The sequence below is a fragment of the Colletotrichum destructivum genome, chromosome 6 (genome assembly GCF_034447905.1).
Source record: "Colletotrichum destructivum chromosome 6, complete sequence".
NCBI classification, from domain to species: Eukaryota; Fungi; Ascomycota; class Sordariomycetes; order Glomerellales; family Glomerellaceae; genus Colletotrichum; species Colletotrichum destructivum.
The window spans coordinates 702,684-727,567 of NC_085901.1; the positions used below are offsets into that span (position 1 = coordinate 702,684).

The 24,884-nt window shown below is 58.2% G+C and overlaps 7 protein-coding genes across 7 annotated transcripts; 3 read left to right on the plus strand and 4 right to left on the minus strand.

Moving 5' to 3' along the window:
• Positions 1-1,895: 1,895 nt before the first annotated feature.
• CDEST_09393 (Putative aminotransferase class IV, branched-chain amino acid aminotransferase II) lies at positions 1,896-3,932 on the minus strand. The gene is made up of 3 exons (XM_062925552.1): positions 3,575-3,932; positions 2,714-3,480; positions 1,896-2,609 (listed from the first exon to the last, which is right to left on the minus strand). Exons 1-3 carry the CDS (start codon positions 3,642-3,644, stop codon positions 2,259-2,261), a joined length of 1,188 nt encoding a protein of 395 aa, XP_062781603.1. The 5' UTR covers positions 3,645-3,932; the 3' UTR covers positions 1,896-2,258.
• A 1,170-nt stretch (positions 3,933-5,102) lies between these two features.
• On the plus strand, positions 5,103-7,680 carry CDEST_09394 (Putative zn(2)Cys(6) fungal-type DNA-binding domain-containing protein; the record flags this gene model as incomplete). Its single annotated transcript, XM_062925553.1, has 7 exons — positions 5,103-5,155; positions 5,221-5,353; positions 5,421-5,476; positions 5,538-5,660; positions 5,733-6,052; positions 6,138-7,027; positions 7,168-7,680. The coding sequence occupies 7 exons, from the start codon at positions 5,103-5,105 to the stop codon at positions 7,678-7,680; spliced, it is 2,088 nt and encodes a 695-aa protein (XP_062781604.1).
• Positions 7,681-7,876: 196 nt separating this feature from the next.
• CDEST_09395 (Putative glycosyl transferase, family 20, HAD-superfamily hydrolase, subfamily IIB, HAD superfamily) lies at positions 7,877-14,741 on the minus strand. The gene is made up of 4 exons (XM_062925554.1): positions 11,805-14,741; positions 9,553-11,530; positions 8,834-9,503; positions 7,877-8,779 (listed from the first exon to the last, which is right to left on the minus strand). The coding sequence occupies exons 1-4, from the start codon at positions 11,825-11,827 to the stop codon at positions 8,739-8,741; spliced, it is 2,712 nt and encodes a 903-aa protein (XP_062781605.1). The 5' UTR covers positions 11,828-14,741; the 3' UTR covers positions 7,877-8,738.
• Positions 14,742-15,506: 765 nt separating this feature from the next.
• On the plus strand, positions 15,507-15,743 carry CDEST_09396 (uncharacterized protein). Its single transcript, XM_062925555.1, has one exon. The coding sequence runs from the start codon at positions 15,555-15,557 to the stop codon at positions 15,702-15,704; it is 150 nt and encodes a 49-aa protein (XP_062781606.1). The 5' UTR covers positions 15,507-15,554; the 3' UTR covers positions 15,705-15,743.
• Positions 15,744-15,746: 3 nt separating this feature from the next.
• CDEST_09397 (uncharacterized protein) lies at positions 15,747-15,998 on the plus strand (the record flags this gene model as incomplete). Its single annotated transcript, XM_062925556.1, has 1 exon — positions 15,747-15,998. The coding sequence occupies exon 1, from the start codon at positions 15,768-15,770 to the stop codon at positions 15,996-15,998; it is 231 nt and encodes a 76-aa protein (XP_062781607.1). The 5' UTR covers positions 15,747-15,767.
• A 3,863-nt stretch (positions 15,999-19,861) lies between these two features.
• Positions 19,862-22,557, minus strand: CDEST_09398 (Putative WD40/YVTN repeat-like-containing domain superfamily). Its single transcript, XM_062925557.1, has 2 exons — positions 22,241-22,557; positions 19,862-22,163 (listed from the first exon to the last, which is right to left on the minus strand). The coding sequence occupies exons 1-2, from the start codon at positions 22,463-22,465 to the stop codon at positions 20,838-20,840; spliced, it is 1,551 nt and encodes a 516-aa protein (XP_062781608.1). The 5' UTR covers positions 22,466-22,557; the 3' UTR covers positions 19,862-20,837.
• A 214-nt stretch (positions 22,558-22,771) lies between these two features.
• On the minus strand, positions 22,772-24,816 carry CDEST_09399 (uncharacterized protein). The gene is made up of 2 exons (XM_062925558.1): positions 24,209-24,816; positions 22,772-24,152 (listed from the first exon to the last, which is right to left on the minus strand). Exons 1-2 carry the CDS (start codon positions 24,633-24,635, stop codon positions 23,188-23,190), a joined length of 1,392 nt encoding a protein of 463 aa, XP_062781609.1. The 5' UTR covers positions 24,636-24,816; the 3' UTR covers positions 22,772-23,187.
• Between the last annotated feature and the right edge of the window lie 68 nt (positions 24,817-24,884).

Sequence of the window (24,884 nt, forward strand, 5' to 3'; positions counted from 1 at the left end):
GCCACCCCGCTCTCTCTCTCTTTCTCTCTCTTCACTTTGAGGGGTCTACTAGGTAGCTCAGAGTGGTAGTGTCGTACAGCTTTGCACGTGCCATGCCATGCATGTTTATCTGGACGACTGGGATCATGGAGATTTATCAGGGACTCGCTCTGGTGACAGAAACTTGATTGTCACAGACACGGTTGGTGAATTTCAGGGCGGTTCGCATGTGTTGGGGGCAGTAGTGTGTGTGTGTGTGTCGGGTAAGAGGCACGCCAAAGGATGCAGTGGGAAACGAGCGCCCGCTGTGTGCCGACATATGCTGGTGATGATGGGCATTTGATGGCGGCGACGGGGATTGGGGGCTGAGGCATAGCAGGGGTAGCTTGTGTAAGGTAAGGATAAAGCGGCTCATCCAGTGCCTACTGCGCACATCGTACAGGTACAGGTAGAAGAGTCTAGACAGAGTGGGAGGGTGTGGGAAGATGAAGGGAGTGCTGGAAGAGGAGGGATGGATGGGTGTTGGAGGAGGGGCGAGCTTGTCAAGACGCCGAGCCCAATGGCAAAGCTTGAAATGATGACAGAAAAACCAGCGGTAGTGTATTTGTAGAGTACATCGCACTAGATCTTCTCTGTACAATTAGTGCGTGGATGGTGGCGTCTGAGTGGCTGAGGACTGCACTACGGACGGGCGCTCACTCTCACTTCTTGTTGTCTCCCTCTCTCTCTCTCTCTCTCACTCAGACCCTTGAAGTCGTCTCTCTCGCGACTTGGTGCATGTGCTATGTGCCTGTTCCAGGCTTCCAGGCTAGAGTCATACGACCGACCACCTGGTCTCGAGAATGGGGTGGTGCACTGTGTAACGTGTACCATGTACCTTGTAGCCATCCGACCAGAGAAGCGACGTCGTTGAGAGGGGATGGGATGGGATGGGAAATTGAAGCTTCACATTCTGCTCTTCCCTTGGTCATAGTGGATGTAATGTGCCGATATGGATGGGAGCAGCCAAGTTGCGGGCGCAAGGGAGATGATGTGGAGGGTGTTTTGCACAATGGGACGACGTTTGACCGGGCTCTTGACGTCAAGACGGGCAAGATAATGCCTCACTGGCAAACTGCAAGCGAGGAGGGGTGGCAGTGTCAGGACTCAGGATTCGGGAGGCAGCCCATCCATCCCATAATCCAGTTGTTGGAGGAGACAAAAAACAAAAGAGGGAACAGAGACGCCCCGCCCCCCCCCTGTCGACTCCCCCGGGCCGACGGCGGGCCCCCACTCCCCCGGCTGTCCGTGCACCTGTGTGTGGATTGTTTACAGCTGCTAAGCTTCTGCTAGCGGCGGCCAAGGGCGCCGCATCCATTGCCTTAACAATTCTGGCGGGCTTGGCTATCCGGCCTAAGAAAACGCGACTTGTGCTCTCCTCTCTCTCTCTCTCTCTCTCTCCAACTCACCAGAATCCATCTAATAAAAAGCCTCATTTTTTTTTTAATTCTCCCACCCTCCCTCCGTGTCTCTTGTATCCCCTCTGGTATGAGTGATTTTTGGTCAAATGGCCCTATTGGACTGCCAAGACATTATACTCTGTCCCATGCCAAGCCCTGTCTTTTCTCTTCCCCCCATGGCTCATGAGAGAGGCACCTCCATTCCATCTTGTTACTATTTTGCATAGCCACACCCACACGGCCTACTTCACCCATCCATTCATCAGCCATTCAGCAGTCATCCGGTGTGCAGCTCCGCTTCAGTCCAGCTCCGCTTCAGTCCTAGCAGAGTAATTAATCCCGCCTGTGTTCAGCTTAGTAGAAGCGTACGACCCTGGTTATCGCTGACTGGTTAATGAGCGGTGCTTCTTCTTCTTCCTCTTCTCCCCGACGCGGCCGGGCTGTGCTTCGCTGTACTAGCTACTGTCCCAGACCGCTGGGATTCACCAAAGGGGGGTAAGCGTACAGACCAGGGGCAACACTCGGGGAGAATTGTTTTGCTCTTGCGAGGTCTCATTATTATTCCTCGGACTGCGGACACGAGGTTGAGCACCAACCAACCGAAAAACCAACCGTTCGAGTGTTCAACAGCGCCAATCCAGTCAAGTGCTTCTTCCTTTGTTTTTTTCACGTTCCCATTTTTACTTTTTTAACTCTTTTGTTCAACCCATCCCAGGCGCCGACCCAAACGGAGACCATGTCATTTCCATGTCATGCCATTCTCGGCGAGTCTGACCAACAGGCCACTTCTCTTTCCCTGTCTCTCTATTCCTCTCTTTTTCAGTCCATCTGGTCAACCGTCTACGCCGACCCGTTCGTCTTCTGCTCACCGGCGACCGCCGTGCCGTCCGCCGCGCCGACAGCAACGTTCCACCCGAACTCGTCCTTGAGCTTGCCGAGCTGGATGCCCTTGAGCGTCGACAGCAGCCTGAGGCAGATGTCGCCGGCCTCCTCCTGGCCCTCAGGGATGAACGTCACCGTCTCCTCGCCGGCCTTGGCGCTGCTGACCCGCTCCTGGGCGCCCGCCGCCGCCACGAGGGATTGCGGCGAGGTCGCCTCGACCCGTCGCGTGATGGACCGGATCGGCACCAGCGCCGCCGCCGTGCCGGCCGCCATGACCTCGGAAAAGGTGGGCAGCTCGCCGTACTTGATCTAGACGACAAAAAGAAAAAGGGTTCAGTCAGTATGCGTGCGCAATGAAGCGTTTACCCCCCTCCCCCCCTCCCCCCCTCCTATGGACCATGGACTAGACGTACCACTCGCTTCTCGACCTTCCAGCCGAAGCTGCGCGCAATGTGCTGGATGCTGTCGCTCGTGACGCTGTCGATGACGCACTTGGAGTCCGGCACGACGAGCGTGACGTCGTCGTCGCCCTGCTTCTTGACGCCGATGAAACCGCTCGTGCTGAACTCGTCAATGTCCTCGTGCCGGACGCTGTCGAGGTGCAGCGTGATGCCGTAGCCCTCGGTGCGGGCGCGGTCGCTGAAGCGCAGCACGGGCGCGTAGTTGCCGCCGACCTTGGCGTGCCCCGTGCCGTTAGGGGCGGCGCGGTCAAAGTCGTCGAGGATGAGGGCCTTGACCGGGTGGGTGCCGTGGTAGACGCCCGTGGGGATGACGAAGACGGCGAAGACGTACTCCTCGGGCGGGCTCAGGCCGAGCTGGGCCGACGAGCCGTACAGCTGCGGGCGGATGTACATGGCGGCGCCCGTCTCGTGGGGCGGGACGTAGCCGGCGTTGAGGGAGACGGCGGCCTTGCAGGCGGCCAGGAAGAGGTCCTCGGGCACGCGGGGCATGGAGACGACGTCGGCCGAGTGCTGCAGGCGCACGGCGTTCTTGTCCGGGCGGAAGATGTTGATGGTCTGGTCTCCGGGGGCACGGAAGGCCTTGAGGCCCTCGTAGGCCTGCTGGCCATAGTTGAGGGCGGGTGCCATGCCGTGGATTCGCATGAAGGGGTCGGCGACAAACTTGAGGGGCGTCCATTGGCCGGTCGAGACGGAGTAGGTCGACTCGATGTGACCGTTGACTGGTGAGAGGGGAGAGGACGTCTTGTCAGCCTAGATCTGTCGCGGAGATGGATGGATTGGGGGGAGGGGGAGGTAGGTCGATTGGTCGCTCACCTTCGCGGACCTTGAAGCCGACATTGGACCAGTCAATGGTGTTGACCGGAGGGGGCGGGAAGGCGGCCATTGTGAGTATTGTGACTGTCGTGACTGTCGCGCACGGGGTTTGTCGGGTCGAGTGCTGCTCGTCGCGTGGGTGAAAGTTTCGCGGAGGACTCTTCGTCGTGAGTCGTTCAGTCGTGGCGGGCGGGTGTAACGGAGGATGGATGGATGGATGGATGGGTGGTGTTTGTAGTTTGCCTGTACTCGAATGACTCGTTCGAGGATGGAGCTCTCTTCTCTCTTGCGTCTGTCCCCTCTCTCACGTAATAACCCACGTTGTGCCCACTTTGAACTTTTTCTCCTGGATTTTGCTTGGGAGGGGCTTGGGGGGGGGGAGGGAGGGAGGGGAGTCATTCCCGCTTTGCGCCCAAAGTTTTTGGGAGGGCGCCGATCTCGGGACTGCGGGGTGACCGACTCCGTTAGCCCACTCTGTCTTTCTGCTGACTATCATTGGTCGATCGCTGACTGAGATGGCGGGGCATCCCTGTCCGCCTCCGTCTGCCGGAGTTTGAGTCGCTTAGGTACCCAGGATCCTGTATCGGTACACTGCTGGCGTAAGTATATGCAAGGGGCACAATGATTGGCATCTTTGGGAAAAGGGGTCCAGGGACAGGAGTGATGCCATTCATTAACGGCCAAAAGCTTGAAAAGATCGGTACAGGATGGACGTGAATCAGATGAACGCGCACGAATGGGCTCAGAGACTCCGGGTCCGAGGATGAAGGGGTCCCGGACATGTCTGCCACGTTGAGATGGAAGAGGGCATGATGCAATCCATCCGAATAGTGTCTGTTAGCCCAGCGGAATTCCACGTTTCCATACGATCTTTAGACGGGAAGATTAGTTCTAAAATTAGGTATCGAGGCCGGCAGCGGGATTACTGATTGCAGCATCACCCGTGGCCAGTCGGCATGTCCAAATGCGACGGAGCGGCTCGGCTGACGGGATACCGGTGCCGATGTGGGCCTCCGACCATGCGATTATACCCGTTCTATCCAGCGAACCGTATCGGTAAATTTCGGCCAAGTACGGAGCGTACTTGTAGTGTACAATGCGCCCAAAGTGCCGAGTCTCGGTTGGCGCAACCACCCGGTAGAGCCCTTTGATAATTAAAATCATTGGCAGCAATGACCCCTCCCTCCGTTGCGGGTCTTCCCCTCGGGCCGGCACACGTCACCCGGGCCGCCGCACACCCGTCTTTTCCCTGTGCACTTGCGGGGACGTTTCAATCCGTCGACACACCATGTTCATCATCCCCCCATATCGCATTTTCGTGGCGCCCAATTCAACCAACCAACCAACCAACCAACCAACCACACCCGGGATGATGTGGTAAGCGACGGATACAGTGGTTTGTAGTTTTGTAGACAATGCTTTGCAGCCAAAAGGGCCCAATCCTCGACCAAACAAACCCCTCCCTATCCCACTCGCAATCCTTTACTCCAGACACCCTTTGAGGCCCATCCAGACCAGACACCTGACCATGGATGATGCGCGATACGCCAAGCGGGCTCGCCAGGCCTGCGAGCCATGCCGGTAGGAGCAAAACTCTCTTCCCATCATATCGATGGACCAAACAGTCTCACGAAGCCGCACGGCAGCCGCAAAAAGTCCCGGTGTCCGGGCGAGAGACCGATCTGCTCGTTCTGCGAGCGCCTCGGCCAGCCCTGCGTCTACAACACCCCCGGTGAGGTGCCCGACGCACAGCAGCAGACACGACGCAACAGCGACATGGTGCGTGGACGAGTACCGGCGCGAGAACACTCGGTCAAAGTGCTGACTCGGTCGCGATATCTCGTAGGAAAGCCGGCTGGCTAGTCTCGAGCACAAGATGGACCGTCTGATCGAGCATTTAATGTCTGCCCCGCCCGCCGCCAGGGCCCTGCCGATCGCCGCCCCTCGCTGACCTTTCACCCAGTCCCAAACCGCAACCCCCCGAGCCGTCCCCGTCAACTCACCAAGTGTCGTCTGCAAAAAGAGCCGCGCCACCTGCAGACCCCGGATCGGACAGCAATGCCGGTCCTGTCCCTCGAAGCCCCAGGTGCGTTCACCGGCCCAGAGACACCATCACTCGCGTGAGAAATAGACGACGTATCACTGACCCCCAGGACAGCCCCCTCTCGAGTCCCGCCGACGCCAGGCTGATGGAAACGGGGCGGCGGTATTTACTTTGGATCCACGGCCAGCCTATTACGCTCTTTACCGAGGAAACCTTCCTGCCGTCCCTCCCGTCGCGCGACCCCGAGCTGATCCTGGCGTTGGAGGCACTGGTCCTCAGGTACCCCCCCGGTTCCCTCACGAGCCAGGTCGCGCGGCAGCTGGAGGGCAAGGCGCGGGAGTCACGCCGAATGGTGATGGACCGCGTGACCGAAGGACGGGTCGAGCTCTCGACGCTGCAGTCGCTGTGTCTGCTCAACATGTTCCACTTTGCGTGTAAGTGACACAAGTTCGCCGCCTGGAAGAAAAAAACGTTTGTAAGCCTTGTCTTCTCTTTGATTGACATGCCATCGCACAACAGCCGGGCATGTCACGCAGTCTGGCCTCGACCTGGCCATCGCCAGCCATCTCGCCCACAGCATCCGGCCATCCGCCAACCCGGCCAACGCCCAGGAGAGGGCCCACTGCCTGCGGAGCATCGCCGTCCTCCAGAACCTCCAGGGCTGCTGCACGATCCCGGCCGGCACCAGCTCATCTTCCTCCTTCTCCTCCTCGTCCTCCTCCTACCCCATTTCGGCCTCGTCCGCGATCCCCTACTGTAGCCTCCCGGAACCCCCGCCGGACGACCCCCCGTCGCCGGAGAAGGCCATCTCGGCTGCCGCCGCGGACTTCAGCGTCGTCTGGCGCATGGCCCAGACCTACGCCGCCGCCACCCCCGTCGCCCCGGACGCCCCGCCGCCCTGGGACTCGCGCTCCGACTACTCCCGCGTTCTGCAGTGCCACCACGACATGGACTGCCGCGCGCCCCAGCGGTTCCGCTTCGCGACGAACCGGATCGACCGGCGCGACCCGGCAGAGCTGCGCGCCCGGCGGCGGTACTGGATGCCCTTCCTCCTCATCCAGTTCGTCCACGAGACCGTCCCGTGCCTGCTGAACCACCCGTTCCTGCTCTCGAGGCGGCTGCGCCACCTCCGGCACACGATGCCCGTGCACTTCATCCAGCAGTCCTTCGAGAGCCTGAGCCGCACCGCTGGCTGGGTCGTCTTCTTCCTCGACGTGCTGGAGACCAAGGCCCTCGCCGCGCCGCCGGACCCCGTCGTGGCCCACTGCGTCGTCGTCGTCGCGACGATCCACCTGCAGCACAGCTTCGTGCGCGACCCCGTCCTGCGTGGCAAGGCGACGACGGGCTTCGACAAGTGCATGAGGTTTCTGGCGCGGATGGGGGCCGTCTGGCCGTGCGTGGCCAACATGGTATGCCGTCTCTCCCCGTCTTATCACGCCTCTCTCTCTCTCTTATCTTGCGGCGTGATTCGATCGTGAAGCAAACCAAAAGTCAACCCCCCCTCTCTCCTTTTTGGCCATGGGGCTAAAGAGTGTCATCTTCAATCTAGGCAAACAACCTGAGGAAACTTCAGGACAGCATCGTCGTCAAACCCGCGCCGGACCGGGACGGCCACACCAACCACCAGAACCCGTCCTTCTCCATCGACACCCGGCTCCTCGGGGACCTGCTCGTCTACGACCGCGCGGGCCGGCCAGACGCCGGCCGCGACCAGTCCGTCTTCGGCCCGACCCTGCGGTCCGACACCGGCGACGCGAGGACGGCCATCCCCGGCGACGCGGACGCCGCGGAGTTCGACCTCGTCGGCTCCGCGGGCATCTCGGCGCACAAGGCGGTGCCCGACAGCGCGGCCGTCTACGCCCCGGACGAGGAGATCACGGCCGCGGCGGCCGTTGTCCCGGAGAGCGCTGCCTCGGCGAACCTCGGGGAGGACGCGAGGGGCCCTTCGTTCGAGGACATCTTCTTCGAGGGCGCGTGGCCGCTCGGGGACCCGGCGGACCGGTTCTTCGAGGCGAACGACTACGGCCGGGCGATTGACGACTGGTTGAACCTCGACTGCTGAAACAGGCACGGTCGGGAGGACATAGGACAAGAGAGCAAAAAAAAAAAAAAAAAAAAAGAAGAAAAAGAAGACCGGGAGCGAGCGTACGATGATCTGCTTAGGCCGGGCTTCAGAGACTGTGTTTCTACTCGAAAACAGACATTTGATGATATAAGTGCTCACATGAGGTGATATGACGTGCTGTCAATGGAATCATGAACGTGAACTTCATTACTCTCGAATGTTGGATGGCATGGAACATCCAGGTGCTTCATGGTTCTAACCAAGCCTTGCCTTGTCTAAGTCTTGATTCTTCTCTCCATTCTTCCCTCCATTCTTCCCTCATTGGGGTACAAATACACAGGATGCCTCTCAGCACCCGACCTGATGCTATTACATACAGCAAACAAAATGTAAAAAACGCAAACGCAACTATGAAACCAGAGACGTGGTGGTAGTACAAGAGAGTAGGGGGGGGGTGTTATTTTTGTGTGTACTTGGGGGGTGTTCAACTTTCGAGGGGATCAGCAGCATCACAAGCTTTCACGTTGAGTCCCGCAGCTGGTTGCAAGCAAACAAAACTAAAGCGTTCAGACTCATGTGAGGTGCATTGCAAGTAACTGGGAAACCAGAAAGAAGAGAAACATGACGCAATAAAAGAGTAAAAGAAAAAAACAACAGAGGGAAAAAAAACATTAAGGAATATTCCTTTGAGCGAGGGTTGCCCCTCGATGCAAATGATGCGCGCCAATGCAAAGTCGTTGATTGTTCCTCACTCCCGTCCCAAAAAAAACCCCGTGTTCATGATCCATCGTCCAGAAGTCCAGGATGGAAAAAAAGAAATAAAAAAAGAAAAGGCCAAACGAAATGAAACGAAACCCTGGCTTCCTGTTTTATACGCCATCACACTCCATCATCCCGCCCTATGTATGCTAACCCAACTGTGGTATAATCTGCCTGGTGTTATGACCAGGTCAACAGCCATCAAATATGTGCTCCGACGGTAATAACCCAAGGTTGCAGCGGGGCTCTGTTTGATCTTGATCTTTGAAGAACAACTTCAAGCTCATCGAGCGAGCTTACTGGGTTGTGGCGAGCTTCTGAAGAGCCAGCAACACACCTGTCTCATTATTAGCATCACAGCATAACTCGGGGGGGGCAGAACTCAGCTTACCGCTCACACCCTGTGTCAGAGTGAAACCGGCCTCGGTGTTACGGCTGTGCAGGCTGACAGTCACAACATCTTCGACCACCTTGTCGCGACCAAGGGCGTTGGCCCACTTGAACACCTTTTCGTCCTCACGTCCGTCTCCCACAACCATGAGGAAGTCGACCGGGCTCTGGTGTTCCGCATCGGGCTCCATGTGGATGCGCAGGTCTTCAAAGATCTTCTCGGCGGCAGTGCTCTTGGTCCAGTCGATGGGCTCCACGACGATGGAGCCGTCGAGGGGGATGGCGTGGACACGCTGCTCCTCGCACGCGTCGTTGACGTGGCTGGCGCAGTCCGAAGCCTGGCGGGCCGCAGACTCGTAGTCCTCGGCGCTCTTGTAGTGGAAAATCAGGCTGCAACGGCGCTCCTCAATCTCGGCGCCAGGCGTACGCTCGAGGTAGTAGGTCATGATCGACTTGACCGACTCCTTCCAGCTTGAGATCTGTTCCCTGTCGGCCATCTCTTGCCATGTGTTCTTGCCGCAGTCTTTGAGGAAGCAGCCGTTCTCGGCAATGAGGCCAAGGTTCGGGACGCGGCGGAACAGTCGGTCAAGCTCTTCGGGGCGACGACCGGACATGATGTAGACAGTGTTGCGCTCGTCGAGCAACAGTTCATTGAGGACGTCCAAAGTGCGCTATAACCATTAGAAATCATCAAAACGACCATGCCATTTGACAACTTACCTGAGGGCTGACGGGAATGATCTGGTTCATCGGACCCCAGCTAACCAAGGTGCCCTCGTAGTCGAGAATGAACAACCGGCGGTCGCTGCGCTGGTATCTCGCGGCCAGGGTGTTGATGTTGAGGCGCGGGACAGAGGTCTGGTCGTGCTTGTGCTGCTCGTCGTACACGCGGTCCAGGCGCGATAAGAACTCGCTGAACCAGTGCGAGCCGGTGTGGTGCATAACAGCCGAGTAGAGGGCGCGCCACCGGCGTTCCTTTTCTTCGTCTCCCATCTCGAGCGCCTTCTTGATGGCGTCGGCGCACTGGCGGTAGTCCCAGGGGTTGACTGCCAGCTCGTTGCCACCAAAGAGCGACGACGTGCCGGTGAACTCGGACAGGATCAGCGAGCCGTGCTTCTTTTCGGAAAAGACCTCGCCGTCCTGGCAGAAGAGATACTCGTGCGACGTCAGGTTCATGCCCTCGCGCTGGCTCGTGATCATCAGGGCGTCGGCCATGGTCAGCAGAGCAAGGTACTGCGGGTAATCGATATCCTGCTTGAGATAGACGACAGGCTGGTAGGCCAGGTTCGCCCATGAGGAGTTGACTCGGGTGACGATGTCGCTAACAGTCGCGTCCAAGTCGGACTTCTCGCTGCCGGAGAGGGCCACCTGGATGAGAACAATCTTGTCGCGCCACTCCGGGTTCTTGTTGAGGAACAACTCGTAGGACAGTAGCTTCTGGCGGACGCCACGGACGTGGTCAAGCTTGTCGCGAGCGACAATAAGCTTCTTGCCGCGGTAGCGCTCCCTCATGATCTCGACCCACGTCTTGACGTCGTTGTCGCCACGGTGCTCGCTGAGGCTGACGGGGTCGATGCCGATGGGCAAGTTGACGACGTCGACGAAGCGGTCCTCGAGCTGGAGGCCGTCGGTGGTGGCCTCGACGTTGAGCAGCCTGCTGCAGGTCTGGAGGAAGTGGCGGGTGTACTCGTGGATCTGGAAGCCGATGAGGTTGGCGCCGAGCATGCCCTCGAGGAGCTGCTTGCGCACAGCCAGGCATCGGAAGACCTCGGACGAGGGGAAGGCGACGTGCAGGAAGAAGCCGATCTTGGCATCGGGCAGCTTCTTGCGGACCATGCCGGGGACGAGCAGCAGGTGGTAGTCGTGGACCCAGATGACGTCGCCGCGCTTCCAGTTCTTAACAATCTTGTCGGCGAAGGCCTGGTTGACGTTGACGTAGTACTTCCATGAGTGGTCCTCGAAGGCCTTGCTCTTGGGGTTGTCAGGGATCTGGTAGTGGAAGACGGGCCACAGGATCTGCTTGCAAAAGTGCGAGTAGTGGCCGTCAAAGTCCTTGTCCGAGGTGAAGACGGCGAGCATGTCGTGCTCGGTGGCTAGGCGGTCCTCGATGTCCTGCTTCTGCTGGGAGCCATCGATGGCGTCGGTGGGCATGCCAAGAGTGCCGACCCAGGTGTACTCGCCAAGCTTGCCGTCGCGGGCGGCGGCCTCGGCGGCATTGCGCAGTCCGCCGTTGCCTTGGTCGGCATTCATAATGCGCCAGTTGGCGTGGGCGAAGACGCGGTCGTGGCTGTCGCTTCTAGCGAGAGGACGAGGCTGCGTGACGCCTTGGCGGCCCAGCTCCCTGGCCTTCTCGAGTGTGCGGCTGTGCTCGGCGATGATGGCGGGCGGAGGCGAGCTCGCGCGCGACTTGGGCTGGGTTGCTCGAGCACCCCATTTGGGGGAGCCCTTGTCGATGGGGGCACCAAGCTTGCGCTCCTCCTCGGGAAAGATGCGGAAGCCATCCTCGTTCGTGAAGGGGTCCTTGGCGGCTACTTCTTCAGTGGGCGTGATCGGGGGCGTGATGTCGCGGATCGGGTTGAAGAGACTCGGCTGGCGATCGGCTTCGGGACGTTTGGGCTTGTCGGTTCTGGCGCGGCGCAAAGCGTCTCCCCGTTGTGGGGTGCCGGGAAGGGCGAAGTGGACGGTTTTGGGGAGGAATCTGGAGTCGGTCAAGTTAGGATACTGGTTCGCGTCGCGAGGCGATCAAAGAGTGGACGGCATTCTCGTCTGCCGCGACAGCCCCATGTGGGCGAGGCAGCTGATGGCAAATTGTGCGCAGAGAGCGGGGTCATGCCCGAAGCTTCTTCTCCGTCGAGCATCGTATCGTGATGGAGGGGTAGGGCCCAACCAGGGCCAACCAGGGCCAGGGCCAGGGCCAAAGGAGGGGAATTTTCCCGGTGGAACAGAACAAGGGAGCAGAACCGAGAACTCACAATGATGCGATGAAGACAGTCATCTTGGGCGACTCGGCTACTGTCTGTAGCTTTCTGGATTATCGTGCAGGAAGAGAAAGCAAACAGGGCGAAAGGGCGAAAGGGCCCACGGAGAGGTTGTTTGCCGAAGACAGCGAGGGCGAAGAGTAGAGGTCGCAACTAATGTCGGAGGAGGATACGAAAGAGTCGGAGTTGGAGGTTTTGGTGAAGAAATGGGAGACAGGAGCTATGAGCAGCTTTTCGTAGCGCAAAACATGTGGGAAGAGGGAGTCGAAAGGTCGGAAGCCAAGGAGGAAAAAAGTAGGGCGGTTGAGCTTGGAGCTGCGGCCTCGTTCAGAATTGGGGAGGGATCGCCGGTTGTCGAGACGCGAGGGAGATGGGTGGTGTTCGTTCGATTGTAGTTGTGTCGTGAATGGGATGGGATAGGATGGGATTGGATACCAAGGATGGGATCCGGCAATTCTCTATCTCTCCTCTTGTGACTGTGCAATTGTATTGGGCAAAAGGAAGAACAGGAGGAGGAGGTGGTGGTGGTGGTAGAGGAGAAGGGAGATGGAGAGTGAGGCTTGTGGCGTGCAGCAGAGGCGAGCTGTGATTGGGTTTATGTTTGTCTCAAACACAGCCCAGAGAGTGAGGTCGGGCTGGGCAGTGAATTGAGAGTGGATGAGCGAGAAAGTGAGAGTAAGAGTGAAAGTGGATTAGGCCAGGGTGAGATGAAAGTGTGTGTCTGGTCTCTGTATCTGTATTCGTACGTCGCCAAGGTGCTCCAGTTCCTAGGAGGTGTGTTGCCGGTGCTGATGATGTAGGTATGTGTGCAGGTACCTATGAGCTGGGAGCTGCGCAAAAAAATGTTCCGTTAGCTTGAGCTTTTCCCCCCTGCTCCCCCCGAGAGTTCCTTGTCCGGGACAAGCCAGAGTCTGAGCCTTGCGTAATGATTTGCGGAAGAGGTCGGGCGCAGGCGCAGGTACATGCGTCAAGGGAAACAAAAACTTGTGAGATGAGAAAAAACGGTTGGACCACTGGGCGACTGACGCAGCTGCGAGGGATCGATCGGAGGGAAGGGAGTGAGTGAAGTAAGAGAAAAAGAGGGAGAGAGAGAGAGAGGATTGTCTCCTCCTTGGAGTGTTCTTTTTTCTGCAATGTTTTCTCGAGAATATTCCAAAGTGGATCTCCTTACTCTCACTGCGACTCTCTGTGTATGTGAGTGTATTTCCCCCCCCCCCGTTCTCGCCCTCTTGGGCGACGATGAGAGAGAGGGTGGGATGGGACGGGATGGGACGGGGATGATGGACCTCTAGCGTGAGTCTAAGTTGAGCCGGACAGTGAACGTGTGACGGGTCCTGTCACTGAGCGAAAAAGGCAATTTACCTACCAACGGGAGAACTGAGAGACAGAGGTGGAGGGTGAGGCGGAATTTGGGCAGATGAAGATTGGATGGGATTAGTATGGAAATGCAATAGAATGCTCAAAATGTGACTTGCATCAATAGCAAGGGAGAAAAAAGACGGTTCAACAACAGAACGAGATAAAAAAGAGAGAGACGCAAGAAGGAAAAAAAAACATCCAAAGGGGATGCTTTCACTGTGACGCCATTCGTGGGACAGAACGTTCCCCTAGGCCACAGCTCCCTCTCTGTCTCTCTCTCTATGCCCCTCACCTCATCCACCTCACAGTGGTCACTCGCTGTCTCAGTCTCAATTCAACTGCGGGCTTCAAGGATTACTCGAACGTCCCCAGGAAAGGAAAGGGAAGGAAGGAAAGAATCAAACAAAACGTATCCGTACCGCACACGGCACCCCCTGCGCAACGGCAAGGAACGTCACTGACGTAATGAGGAAACCCAGTTACGTACCCGAGAGGCGTCGCCGCGTCGATGAGGGAGCTAACGTAGTGTAGTGCCAGGCGTAGTAGAACTGTGGACGTACTTTGTAGAGTAGATGACGAGCTAATGCACGCCCGCTCAGAGAACGGAAGCGGAGAGAAGCACTGAGAGTCGATACGACTGCGACGGGACTGGACGCTGGACGCTGCCAGGTGCAAGGAAGGAGCTGGGCGGCGCCTTGACGGCGGGTTGAGGAGGCCGCCGCTAACACGATGCACTAGACTCCAGCAGTCTGATTCGACCGTTTAACTCGTTCCCCTGCCTCCGGCCGGCCGTGTAGTATGGTTGGATGGGATCGAAAGATCGCTTTTTTTTGTTGGCCTTTTTTCAAGGCTTGCTTTTGTTGGTTGATGTTGGGAACCCTATTAAACGTCTCTGGGAACAAGACAGGATGGATGAGCTCAAGTCTCGACGAACGGCTATTATTCCTGATCTGCTCTCGATATGTTTCGGATTGGGTCACCGGCTCCTCTTCGCTTTTTCGTCGTTCTTGCCGTTTTTTTCTGGGGGGTATTGGTGTTGATGTCGTTTTGAGTTGGCGTCCGAAGCAGGGTGTAACCACGTTGCCGCACGCTCGACCGCTGTGGGACCGGGGGAAAGCTGCAGACCCGACAGAAGGTGACGGAACTGACCGGGGGGTGGCGCAGAAACGGAGCAGACGTCCGGGGGTTAAAGGAAGGGAAGATGATGGACGCGCGACGAGGATAGGCTGAGAGCTGGAGACGCCCCGTGCTGTTGGGCCGTGAGATGGAACCGAAGCGGAGGTTGAACAGTGGGTATTGAAGCTTCAGGAGGTTTTGGTCCGCCGCCGAGAGAGACCGATGACCTCTGATCTCCAGCAGTCCAGACGGTGGCCAGAGCAATGATGGGTGGGAAAAACGCGTCAAACGCCCCGGGATAAATCAGGGAAGAGCCGGGAAGCCAAAGAGCTTGTGTGGGGAACAAGAGGACGTGGAACGGGAGGGAAATCGAAGATCGGGGATGGCATGAGACTTTTAACTAGCCAGAGAGGTCTGGTGTGTGATACTGCGCATAGGAGAAGCAGAAACCCAAAAAGGGCAAAAGAAGGGGATGATGAGGAGGGACAAGGGGGGGGGGGGGGGGGGGTGAAAGAGAAAGAGGGCTCGGATGGAATGAGATGGAGGCAGGGCCGGGGCCCACTACCCAGGAAGAACTTGGAAGAGGGAGGAAGAAGGATGGATGGATGGATGGTCGATTGATGCATTTTCCCTATCGATGCTGCATCTCATCTGTCTCGGTCTCTTGCTCGCTGCGTGATGGAACGGGGGCCGTGGGCGCGGTCAAGCAGAGCATAATCGCTCACCCAAAACAAACCCTGGATGGCATGGCACGAGCGTACACACCCATGCGATGAGCTGTTCCTGGGGCTTCGCGAGGTGTCAAACTGAGCCGGAGGCCCAGCCTTTGCCGTCGTCTCGTCTCGGACAAGCTCACGAGTGAGAAATGCGACGTTTCCCCGGCTCGGTGAGAGAGGTACCTTGATCGGTGTAACTTGAGAGTGAGTACCGCGGTGTTCTGGGTGAGTGCCGCCCTCCCGACATGGTCTTGATGTATCCAAGTATATTGTATCTCCCAAGACGTGATGAGTGCATCGCACTTAATCCCACCTCATGCGGGAAGAATTGGAAGAAGCCATCTCTTGTGGCGCTGTGCTGCCTCGCTCTCGTTCCGACTCTCACTTTCACTCTCTCAAATTGGGGTTGCGACATGCAAAACGGGATCTAAGGGGTACGTACAGAGTTCGATAGCTGTACCGCTGAGACTTGTTGGATTTTGGGCTGACAGGGAGAAGGGGGGGGTGTCGGGCCTGTCCAACTTCTGGCCAAGACAGCAACAACAACGTTCACATGGATCCTTCTGGCTGGCTGGCTGGCTGGCTGGATGGATGGATGGATGGATGGATGGATCGTTGGACTGATACCTGTAGATGGATGGATGGACGGGAACTCAAAATGCTTCCCGGCCAGATGCGGCCAAACGGGCTGATAGGCAAGTGAGTGACTGAGTGAGTGCAAGAGACAAATGTGACTGAGGATGGACTGACAACATCTTGTGCCTCGATGGCCGACACCAGCCGCCGCGACCTTGTCCCTTTCGCGGTCGCTCGCCGTCCTCTCACTCCAAACAGCCTATTTTCTCTCATTTGTGACTACAATTTCACTTCGGTCAAGCTTCTCAAGGTCATGGTGGTCGGACCAAGGCCCAACCCTAGCACGCGAGTGGCTGGAACGGATGGCGCAAAGTCTACGACCACGGACATACCGTCCGTCCAGGCTTCTCATCACATATGAGAACAAGTTGTTTGCATCCATATCGTTACCTCAACCCGTCCACCTCGTTGGCCGTCCCCCTTACCCAAAGGTCAAGTGAGCGCCGGCGACAGTGCAGCCAGCCCTCTTTCGACAGCGACCTGATGATGAGTGACGTGTGTGCCACGCGCCGCAGGCCAGCTACTGATCCGACCAGGACACAGAGCAAGCAACGCCTTTCCCAAAGTCTAACGACCCCATGGGTAAGGTAGGACAGGAATAGTCGGGAAGCATCGTGTCTTTGATGTCGAGGGGGGGAGGGGGGGCATCATGTGGCCCTCCTCCTCCTCCTCCTCCTCCTCCTCCTCCTCCTCCTCCAACAGTCGTCTGTCATCGTCGTCCCGTCTTCTCTCGTTGACACCCCTCTTTTCCACCTTAACTCCTCTTTTCTCCCCTCCAAAGTGAGGGAATGGCTGGATGTCTCAACGAATGAAGGAAGGGAGGGAGGGAGGGAGGGAATGAGGAGGGGGAGACGCAAACACAAACACTAACACTAAAGAACAACACCACTTTTTCCTCTTCACTCTCCTGCGTCCTCCCGCTCAACGCCAATAAACCATCACAGCCACCACCATCATCAGCACAACCTCGCCTGTTGCCCGACGAGATTCGGCGCAAGCATCGAACACGCCTCCCAGGTACTCCAATGACTCGGTGATACCACCATGCCAGCTAGCATCACTTTCCCTTCCTGTCAGATTGCCGCCGCCGCCTACAACGCAGAGACGCACTCATACCCCCCCCCCTCCCTGGGCCTGCGGCGCAGATGGACATCGACGCTGCATATGCACCTCATAGTACCTCGCCCAACCCTGCCCTTCCCTACCATCGACACAGCCCAGACTCCCCGTGCCCAGAGCTCAGAGGCATCTAGTATCGCCTTACGATGAACACCCTCCCCAGGGGCCAGAGCACGGGAAACCAACAAGAAACCGTCCACTTGCGGCCTGTTGCGTGGCCCTGCCTCCTCTTCTGGCCATTCGTCCGGACGCCCGCCTCGCTGACGAACCCTCAAAATAACGTACGTAGCAACAACGACGAGGGCGACATGGACGACGCCCTTTCATTTTGTTTGCCGCTTGCCGCGTCTCTGCGTGACAACCTCCTGGGCAGCAGTCTGTCATCGTCGGGGGCGTTCCATTACGTTTAACTTTTCTCCCTGTCGTTGCCGAAAGTCTTCGACTCCACTCGCTGCCCCAAAAGCTTCGAACAGCGCAAGCCCCCCTCGCCGGCATCTGAACATCAGCCAGTAGCACATGGACTATTCGCGGCGATGCTGTTCCGAGAGCTTCTTTCTCGTCCGCGAGTACATCGTACAACGTTCCCAATTTCGGGCCTGTATCGTGTCGATCTCCTTAACGGCCTTTTCCACACCGCGCCCGCCGTTTCTAGTCTTCGCTGACAGCATTCCCCTGGCAACCTTCAGCGTCGGGAGGGCCATCCGACGTGAAGGACACGGCAGGTCCTGCGTGTTAAGTGAAGCTTCTACCTGTAGAGAGAGGTTGACCGAGCGCGCCCAATTCAACCTTCTCTCCCCAAACATATCTCCCGCACACCCATGCCCATGGCCCAGGCATCCCTGGCAGATACGACGGCTCTGGCCCGGTCCATTTGGGCTCTCGGGAGATGCGGGCTCCTGTTCCACGTTTTATTTTTATTTTTATATCCTCTTCTCTCGCTTCATTCGGTGCCATCCATTGCCGGAGACGAGACAAACCTCGATTTCGTCTCCATTCACAAAAGACGCCGATTCCATCATCCGGCTGTTTCGGCCCAGTTTTCCATCCACCATCATCCACTTTAGGCCGGGAGGGGTGGCTCAGCAGCGCCCAACAATAAACAGTGGTTGACTTACTGACAGGACGCTGCACTGCTACACCACGCGGATACTTGCTTGTGGTGGATTGTATTTGGAGGTTTAGGGGACGGGGAGGTGGTGAAGGGGGGCGGGGAAACCTCGCTCTTCGCCATCTGCCTTTTCGGCGTGTCAAGCGACTTGGGGCGAGGAAATTCCGCCAGACTCGATATCAACACCCCTTGACTGCTCCCGCCCGTCGCGAGGTCTCGTCTCTATTCTTCATTACGCAGTAGAAGCATGTGCTTCCTGCATGTGTCTCGAAATGGGACACTCACCACCACCACATGTCCTTGCGACACAAATTCGCCCTCCTCCAACCCCGCCGAGGGGGTGAGGGGCTGACATCGACCAAAGTAGACTGGATGAGGGGACCGAATCACAGCTTGGACGCGTGTTGCCAAACTCTGGGCTGCTGGGCGGCCTAGAGATTCACGTCGTTACTTGGCCTGGAGGCCTCGAGTGAAAGTGAAAGTGAAATTGAGGGGTCTTACCTCGGCCCCTTGAGCCTTGAGAGCCCGCCATCGCGCCCCCCCTCCACTGATCGTTCTTCAGCGGAACAGACACTCTCCGACGCCTCACCGGTACGTTGGACGGCGGCAATGGTGGTGAGCTGCCTCACGGCCGGCCTGGAGTTCTCGGCCCCCGCAGGTGCTGCTGCATTGACGATCGACGTGATGAGAGGCCGACCGATCTGCAAGTGCCGCTGCGAGGATCATCAAATGAACAAAGGTATCACCAAATCGGCCCTCTTGGTGTTTGTTATTTGGCCGCCATCGCGGATGCAGAACATCGTCACCCGTGTGGGGAATTGCCTCATTTGATTCCCGCCCACCAACACACCCTCTGCCTTCCCCCAGTTGCAATGGCGCATATCTCCCATGGCCGTCCGGCCCAATCAACCCCGTGAGACGGATCTGGCCTCGCAACCCTAACTTATCACTCATCCCTCCAGTCAGAGCTTTCACATCGGCCCCGTGTCGCGTACAGACAAGTCCATGGTCAGACAGACAGAAGACAGACAGATATACAGACCCGTTTGATATGTCACTCCCCCATCCCATGTCCACCTCTCTCCTCCCCGCACACGACATAACCCCGGGTCAGGCGCACCCTTTTCTCCAATTGGCCCCAGCCGCACTTCATGTACTGTATGTACACTGATACCTCTTGGTTCACGGCTTTCTCTCTTCAGGCCGTCTGTAAACCTACTCCCCGCCGTTCCTCTGCCGTCGACAAGCGCAAACAGCACGCGCGCCCGAAAACGCCCGATGGTGCAGTGGACTCTCTCAACTATCGCGACGTCCATAGGCTAAATGCCAGTCAGACCGGGGGAGGATGGCAAAGGAGGCATGCGTTTCTTCAGATACGCAAGCGCGTCAGAAACTAGCCGATGCGTCAACCAAGGCGCAGCTAGCGGAAAAGCAGCTACACGACCACTGGGTGATGGTCGATGGCAGAGGTATGCGGTTGTAGCTCTCGCCCGGCCTTATTCCCTACTCTGCCCCTCCGGACCGCTGGCTGCAAACCAGCCGCTTTTGCATGTAGCCCGCCTACTCACTTGGAAATTCCGGGGGGGAGGGAAGAATCATCATTTCTGACAGAAAATGCCCTCCAAACCCGCTCGCACATATCTCTGTCCGTATGGTCAACCACCCCCCTCCCCCTCCTCCTCCCCGTCTGACATTCTGGGTCAAAGAGCTTATCCTGGCATCCGATCACAATCACATTTTGCTATTCTTCACTCGAGGGTTTCGGTCGATAAAATCTCTCAGCATCATCAACGCCCGGCCTTTCGGCCCAGGCAGCCCAGATGCTCGGCTTGACTCCCATGGACGGTGAATGCCCAACTAGGGGCGGCCCGGCCCCGTCGTTCCGCCATAGGACTGATAGTATAATGCGACGCACAATGCCCGTCGCATTCACGGGATTCCTAGCCCCGAACTCGAACGAATCCCCCCCCCCCCCCCCCCCCCCCTAACCCCTCCATGCGGAAAGACGCCGGAGGGAATGTGAGTTGTGGGGGGAAATTGACGGGGGAGGGGACTTGCTTGGTGGAATTGTTCGGGTTCGACGGACTTCGCGCCAAGAATCCGTTGCAGAAAGCCGTGCAGGGCTGCCTCCCCTCCACCTCCCCTTCAACCGACGCCCTTCTCAGCCTCTCTGGCCCGGCGGAGAGCATGCTTCCTGATTCGTTGGCCCCCGGGGCCGATGAGCACGACAGTGCTCTTGTGTTTCTTAGCCCCACCCATGATCTCGTCGACGATGCGGCTGGGAATATGTGTCAGAGGGAAAGTGAGAGCATGGCTTGCCCTTGCGCTGCAAGTCGTCGACGACTTCTGTCAGACGGTCAGAGATACATGTTACTGCCGGCTCGGGCCTGGTTACGTCCCGGTGCTCTCCCATCCGCGGCATTGCAAGACTGTCACGACTGTCCACCGATGGCTCATTCCGACGATGACGGCAGCATGGAGGCAATGACGTGCGTTTACCAGATGTGCCAATTCCAAGGGGATCATCACTGCATGGAGTTCGGGGCCACTACGGCATAGTCTGGAGTGCAAAACACCGGATACACATGCCAGCTGTCTCTTACCACATCACATGTCCATGCCGCGGGGCCCTTGATGCACAAACGCCACCATTGGTCCGGGGTGGGGCCGAAGTCAAAGGCCGGTCCGGTCTCTGCCGGGCCGACGACGGTTGGTCACCTCTTGTTACAGGCGTGCTCTGGGCGCATGCGAGATTAAGCAAGTGATAACTCTCTCTCTTATGCAGCGGGTTTTGTACAAGACCGACCGTCGATTTCCAGACATAAACACGCCATAGACATCATATGGAGCCGCCCCGGACTATGCTGCCTTTAATCTTGGGAGGAAACGGGGGGGTATATTCTCTTTTTATGTATCCGTACTCTAGATGCCGAAAACCCATCATGACCGCACCGCTACACGCGCCCGCCGCCCTCAGTGACACCACAAGCGGACGGCCTTGTCCTTGCCGCCGCTTCCCACGCGCTGGCCGTCCCTCGGGCTCCAGTCGACGGCGTACACCTCGTCCTGGTGGCCCGGGAGGTCGACCTGCAGCTTGCACGTCGCCATGGACCACACCTTGAGCGTCGTGTCCTTGGACGCCGTCACGAGAAGCCGCGAGTCGGCCGAGAAGGCGCACTGGTACACGGGCGCGACGTGCCCGCGCAGTGTGTTGATGAACTTGCCGTCGCGCGCGCTCCAGATCTTAGTGTGGTTGTCCCACCCGGCACTGGCGATGAGAGTGCCGTCGGGCGAGAAGGTGACGTGGTTCACCTGTTTCTGGTGGCCCAGCATCCGCGCCACGGGCTTGGTGCCCTGCGACGGGTCCCAGAGGTACATTGTGAAGTCGTCGCTGGCCGACACGAGGCGCTCCGCGACCTTGCCCTGAAGCTTGGCGGCCTTCTCGAAGCGCTCCTTGGCCTTGGTGCGCCGCGCCTCCTCCGTGTCCGGGGTGGGCGTGTGGTCGAAGAAGCCCGTCCGGAGGGCGAACTCGGTCGACAGCGCGAGGTGGTTGACCCAGTGGGCGTGCGACGACAGGGTGTGCACGAGGGTGCCCTTGACGGCATCCCAGACCTTGACCGTCTTGTCGTGGCTGGCCGTGTAGACGAGGCCGGTGCCGCCCCATTTCACGCAGCTGACGCTGCTCTTGTGGCCCGAGAGGACGTGCTCTGTCCTGCCCGTGTTAACGACCCAAATGCGCACCGTGGCGTCCTTGCTGGCGCTGGCGAGGCGCGGCGTGCCGTCGCGCCAGAGATGGTAGGGCTCCCAGGCGATGTTGGTGACCCATTTGGCGTGGCCCGTCAGGGGCTGGCCGACGGCGACGCCTTTGTCCGGGTCCCAGAGGCGCACCGTCTTGTCCATGCTCCCCGTGGCCAGACGGCGGCCGTCGGCCGACCAGGCGACGCAGAGGACCCAGCCGGCGTGGCCGGCGAGGGTGAACTTGGGCGTGCCCGTCTCCGTGTCCCATATCCTGGCCGTCTTGTCACCGCCGCCCGTCGCTAACCTCTTGCTCGTCTCGGGGGAGAACTGGGCCGACAGGATGGCCTCGCCGTGGCCAGGGATGCGGTGGGCCATGCGCGTGACGGCCTGCACCTTGAACACGGCCTGGGGCTCGGCGCTGAGGGTGACGGTCGTCTCGAAGGGGTTCGCGACGCCATGGCTGCGGAGGAGCTCGAGGAGATTCGTGGGGTATTGGTCGACAATGATGTCCGTGTCGGGGATGTGGATTCGGAACTTGTACGGGAGGAACTCTTCCCTGTCCTGTTGGGTTTTCGGTGCGTGTCAGATGATGAGGATAATGGCGGTGGACGGGGATTTAATGAGAACGGGCGACTTACCTTGCCCTGCAGGGTGTTAAGGAGCAGCGTGAGGTTCTTCTCAGAGGCGTCGGCGAGGGGCACTTCGATCACCTCGGCCAGCTGCTGTCCTTCGCCGTCGACGAAGCGGGCCTTGAACGAGCCCTCGAGACCAGGCGCAACGGCGGTAACATCTTGTTGCGTCTGGGTCTTGGCGAGGGTCTCGCGCTTTTGGCGCTTCGACGGCGGGGGTAATACCGTCGACATTCCGTTGTGTTTTGTGTTGTGTTGAGTGTGTTGTGTGTTTGTAGACCGCCTTGAGGGAGGGGTCGGTCGTCCAACACTTACTTGGTGATGGAAATCTTTCGCAGAAAACGGCGATGCGGGATGGTGGGGCGGAAATTTTGAAAAAAGAACGGGACGCCGCCGGTGGGTCCAGTCTCAGTACTACCTGGGTAGTCTCAGGCGACCATCGGCCAAAACTTGCCCGTGGCTGCGACGGTTTTCAGCGCTCGCCCCCACTGTCTAAGAAAAGAATAGTGGGAAATGTCACCGCTAAACAGGGCTGGGTGGGGGTCAAGGGGAGTCTCTGTTAATTCGAAAGCAGTTGATAAGATAAGATAAAGAGATCCCCCTCCACCATTCAACCCCTTTAAAGTAGTATCCCCCTCCCAATGGTTCAGATGAAGATAAACTCCGAGAGCAAGCCATCCTTGTAGCTCCCTCTTACTCCCGGAAAGCGCTTTTGCAGCAAGAAGAAATTAAATAACAGAAAGGAAAAAAGAAATTGTGTCCGTTCAGCTTGTTGCGCTGATGTGATGTCCTAATAAACGCCATCGCCCAAGTCCTCCGTCCATCCGTCCATCCAACCGTCCATCCATCTGGTATAATTCAAGGGCCCCCGCTCGTGCTACACACTGAGCCTCCTCTTCCTTCTCTTTCTCAAGTCCACAGCCACTGTTCTTGGTCCATCACAGCCCAACGCAATACTACCTCGTCATGTGAAGACTGGCATCGAGGCTCTGGTCCATGGCTGTCTTCTTAGGCCGGCCGCGCCGCTTCGGCCCCGTCGCCGGTGATCCTCCAGCTGCCCCTTGTGGAACGGCACTGTTGGCGGGCGCCGCCGCGTAGTGCCGGAACACGGCCGCATTGGGCGGCGCAGACTGCATGTTGGACTGTATGCCGAACTGGGGGACGGGAATGGGCGTCTGCTGAACGCCATTTTGCTGAAACGCATTGCTCATTTGCTGCCCGCGCATCTGCATTGTCCTCTGGTTCCTTTCCTCCATCTCGGCTTGCCGGTCTCTATACTGCGCGTGCTCGTCGTGCCCGCTCTGCTCGAACGGATGCTTCGGCATCCCCGCCATGCCGTCCCGAGACATCTGGCTCATCTGCTGCTGGACGTGGCTATGGTTGTGGTTGTGGCCATGATTATGGTTTTGTATTTGTGGTTGTTGGTGCTGTTGACGGTGCGGGTGTTGCTGGTGTTGTTGATGTTGAACTTGCTGGTGCTGGAGCTGGTGCTGTTGTTGTTGAGGCATCGTTTGCTGTTGCGGCGCCGGCTGCGCCGGCTGTGTCGGCTGCGGTTGCGGTTGTGATGGATGTTGTTGCTGTTGCTGTTGCTGCTGCTGTGGTGGTTGCTGCTGCTGGGATTGCTGAACGCTTTGCGACTTGCGTCGGTTCTGCTCAACCTCTTGATGTTTTTTCTCCTGTCTGGCCTGCCTTTCTTGCCGTTGCATGTCTTCGTTTTCGACAGCGTATATGGCGGCGATGCGCAGTTGCATCTGTGCGAGTGTGGCCAGGCGCTCTGGCTTCGCCATCTTCCGATATTCCGTCTTGAAGTTGTGGAATGTGTCTCCGGTAAGGCGCATCGTGCTGGGAGTGACACCGACGACGGCAAGAAGAGCGGCTGTTGTGGGATCCGGAGTCGGGCCTGTACTCTGTGCCTCGGGTACTGTTCATGTTAGTATCTGAGGACAGCATGGCAGAAGAACTTGATGGGAAACACACCAGCTGGCGTATCCTGGACTATGTCGGCGTCTCCCTCAGCATCGGCATCTTCCTCGTCGGTCGGCGGATCGGGCGTTCGGGCCTCATGGTTGTGTTCGCTGCAAATGATTGTCAAGATCCATTTGCCCAGTGTCTTGCGATTGACGGCTTTGGCCTTCCAAGGACAGTTCGTCTTCTTGGTCGACGTCTTGAGCTGCGTCGCAGTGCACTTGTACGGCTGTCCACCTCGGTCACAAACGAGATCGCATCGGACGACCTCGCTGCCCTTCTCGTAAGTGCCGCCGACCTTGTTGCGATGGGTGCGCGACTTGACGACCTTGTATCCGTCCTTTTGCATACGCGACTTGAGCGCGGCGAAGAGCTCGTCGAACGAGGCGTACTCCTCGGTGCCGTCGTTGCGGTCGCGAGCGCCCAGGATTCCGAACATGTTGGCGACGAGCGGCGGCGACTCGAAACCAGTGTCGCGATGGCTTCAGCTCGTGCTCCCGCGCTCGATTTCGTCGAGATGGGGGGTTCGACTCGTCGTGTCGCGGCGCGACGCGGTTCAACTTCACAAAGCTGTGTGGATTGCTGGAACGGCCTGTAGCAAACTCTTCCCGGCGTATGTGTTGGGGCCGTGGGGATGACGAGATGACTCCACCCCCCTCGACATCCCATTGCATTGGTGGCTGGAGCG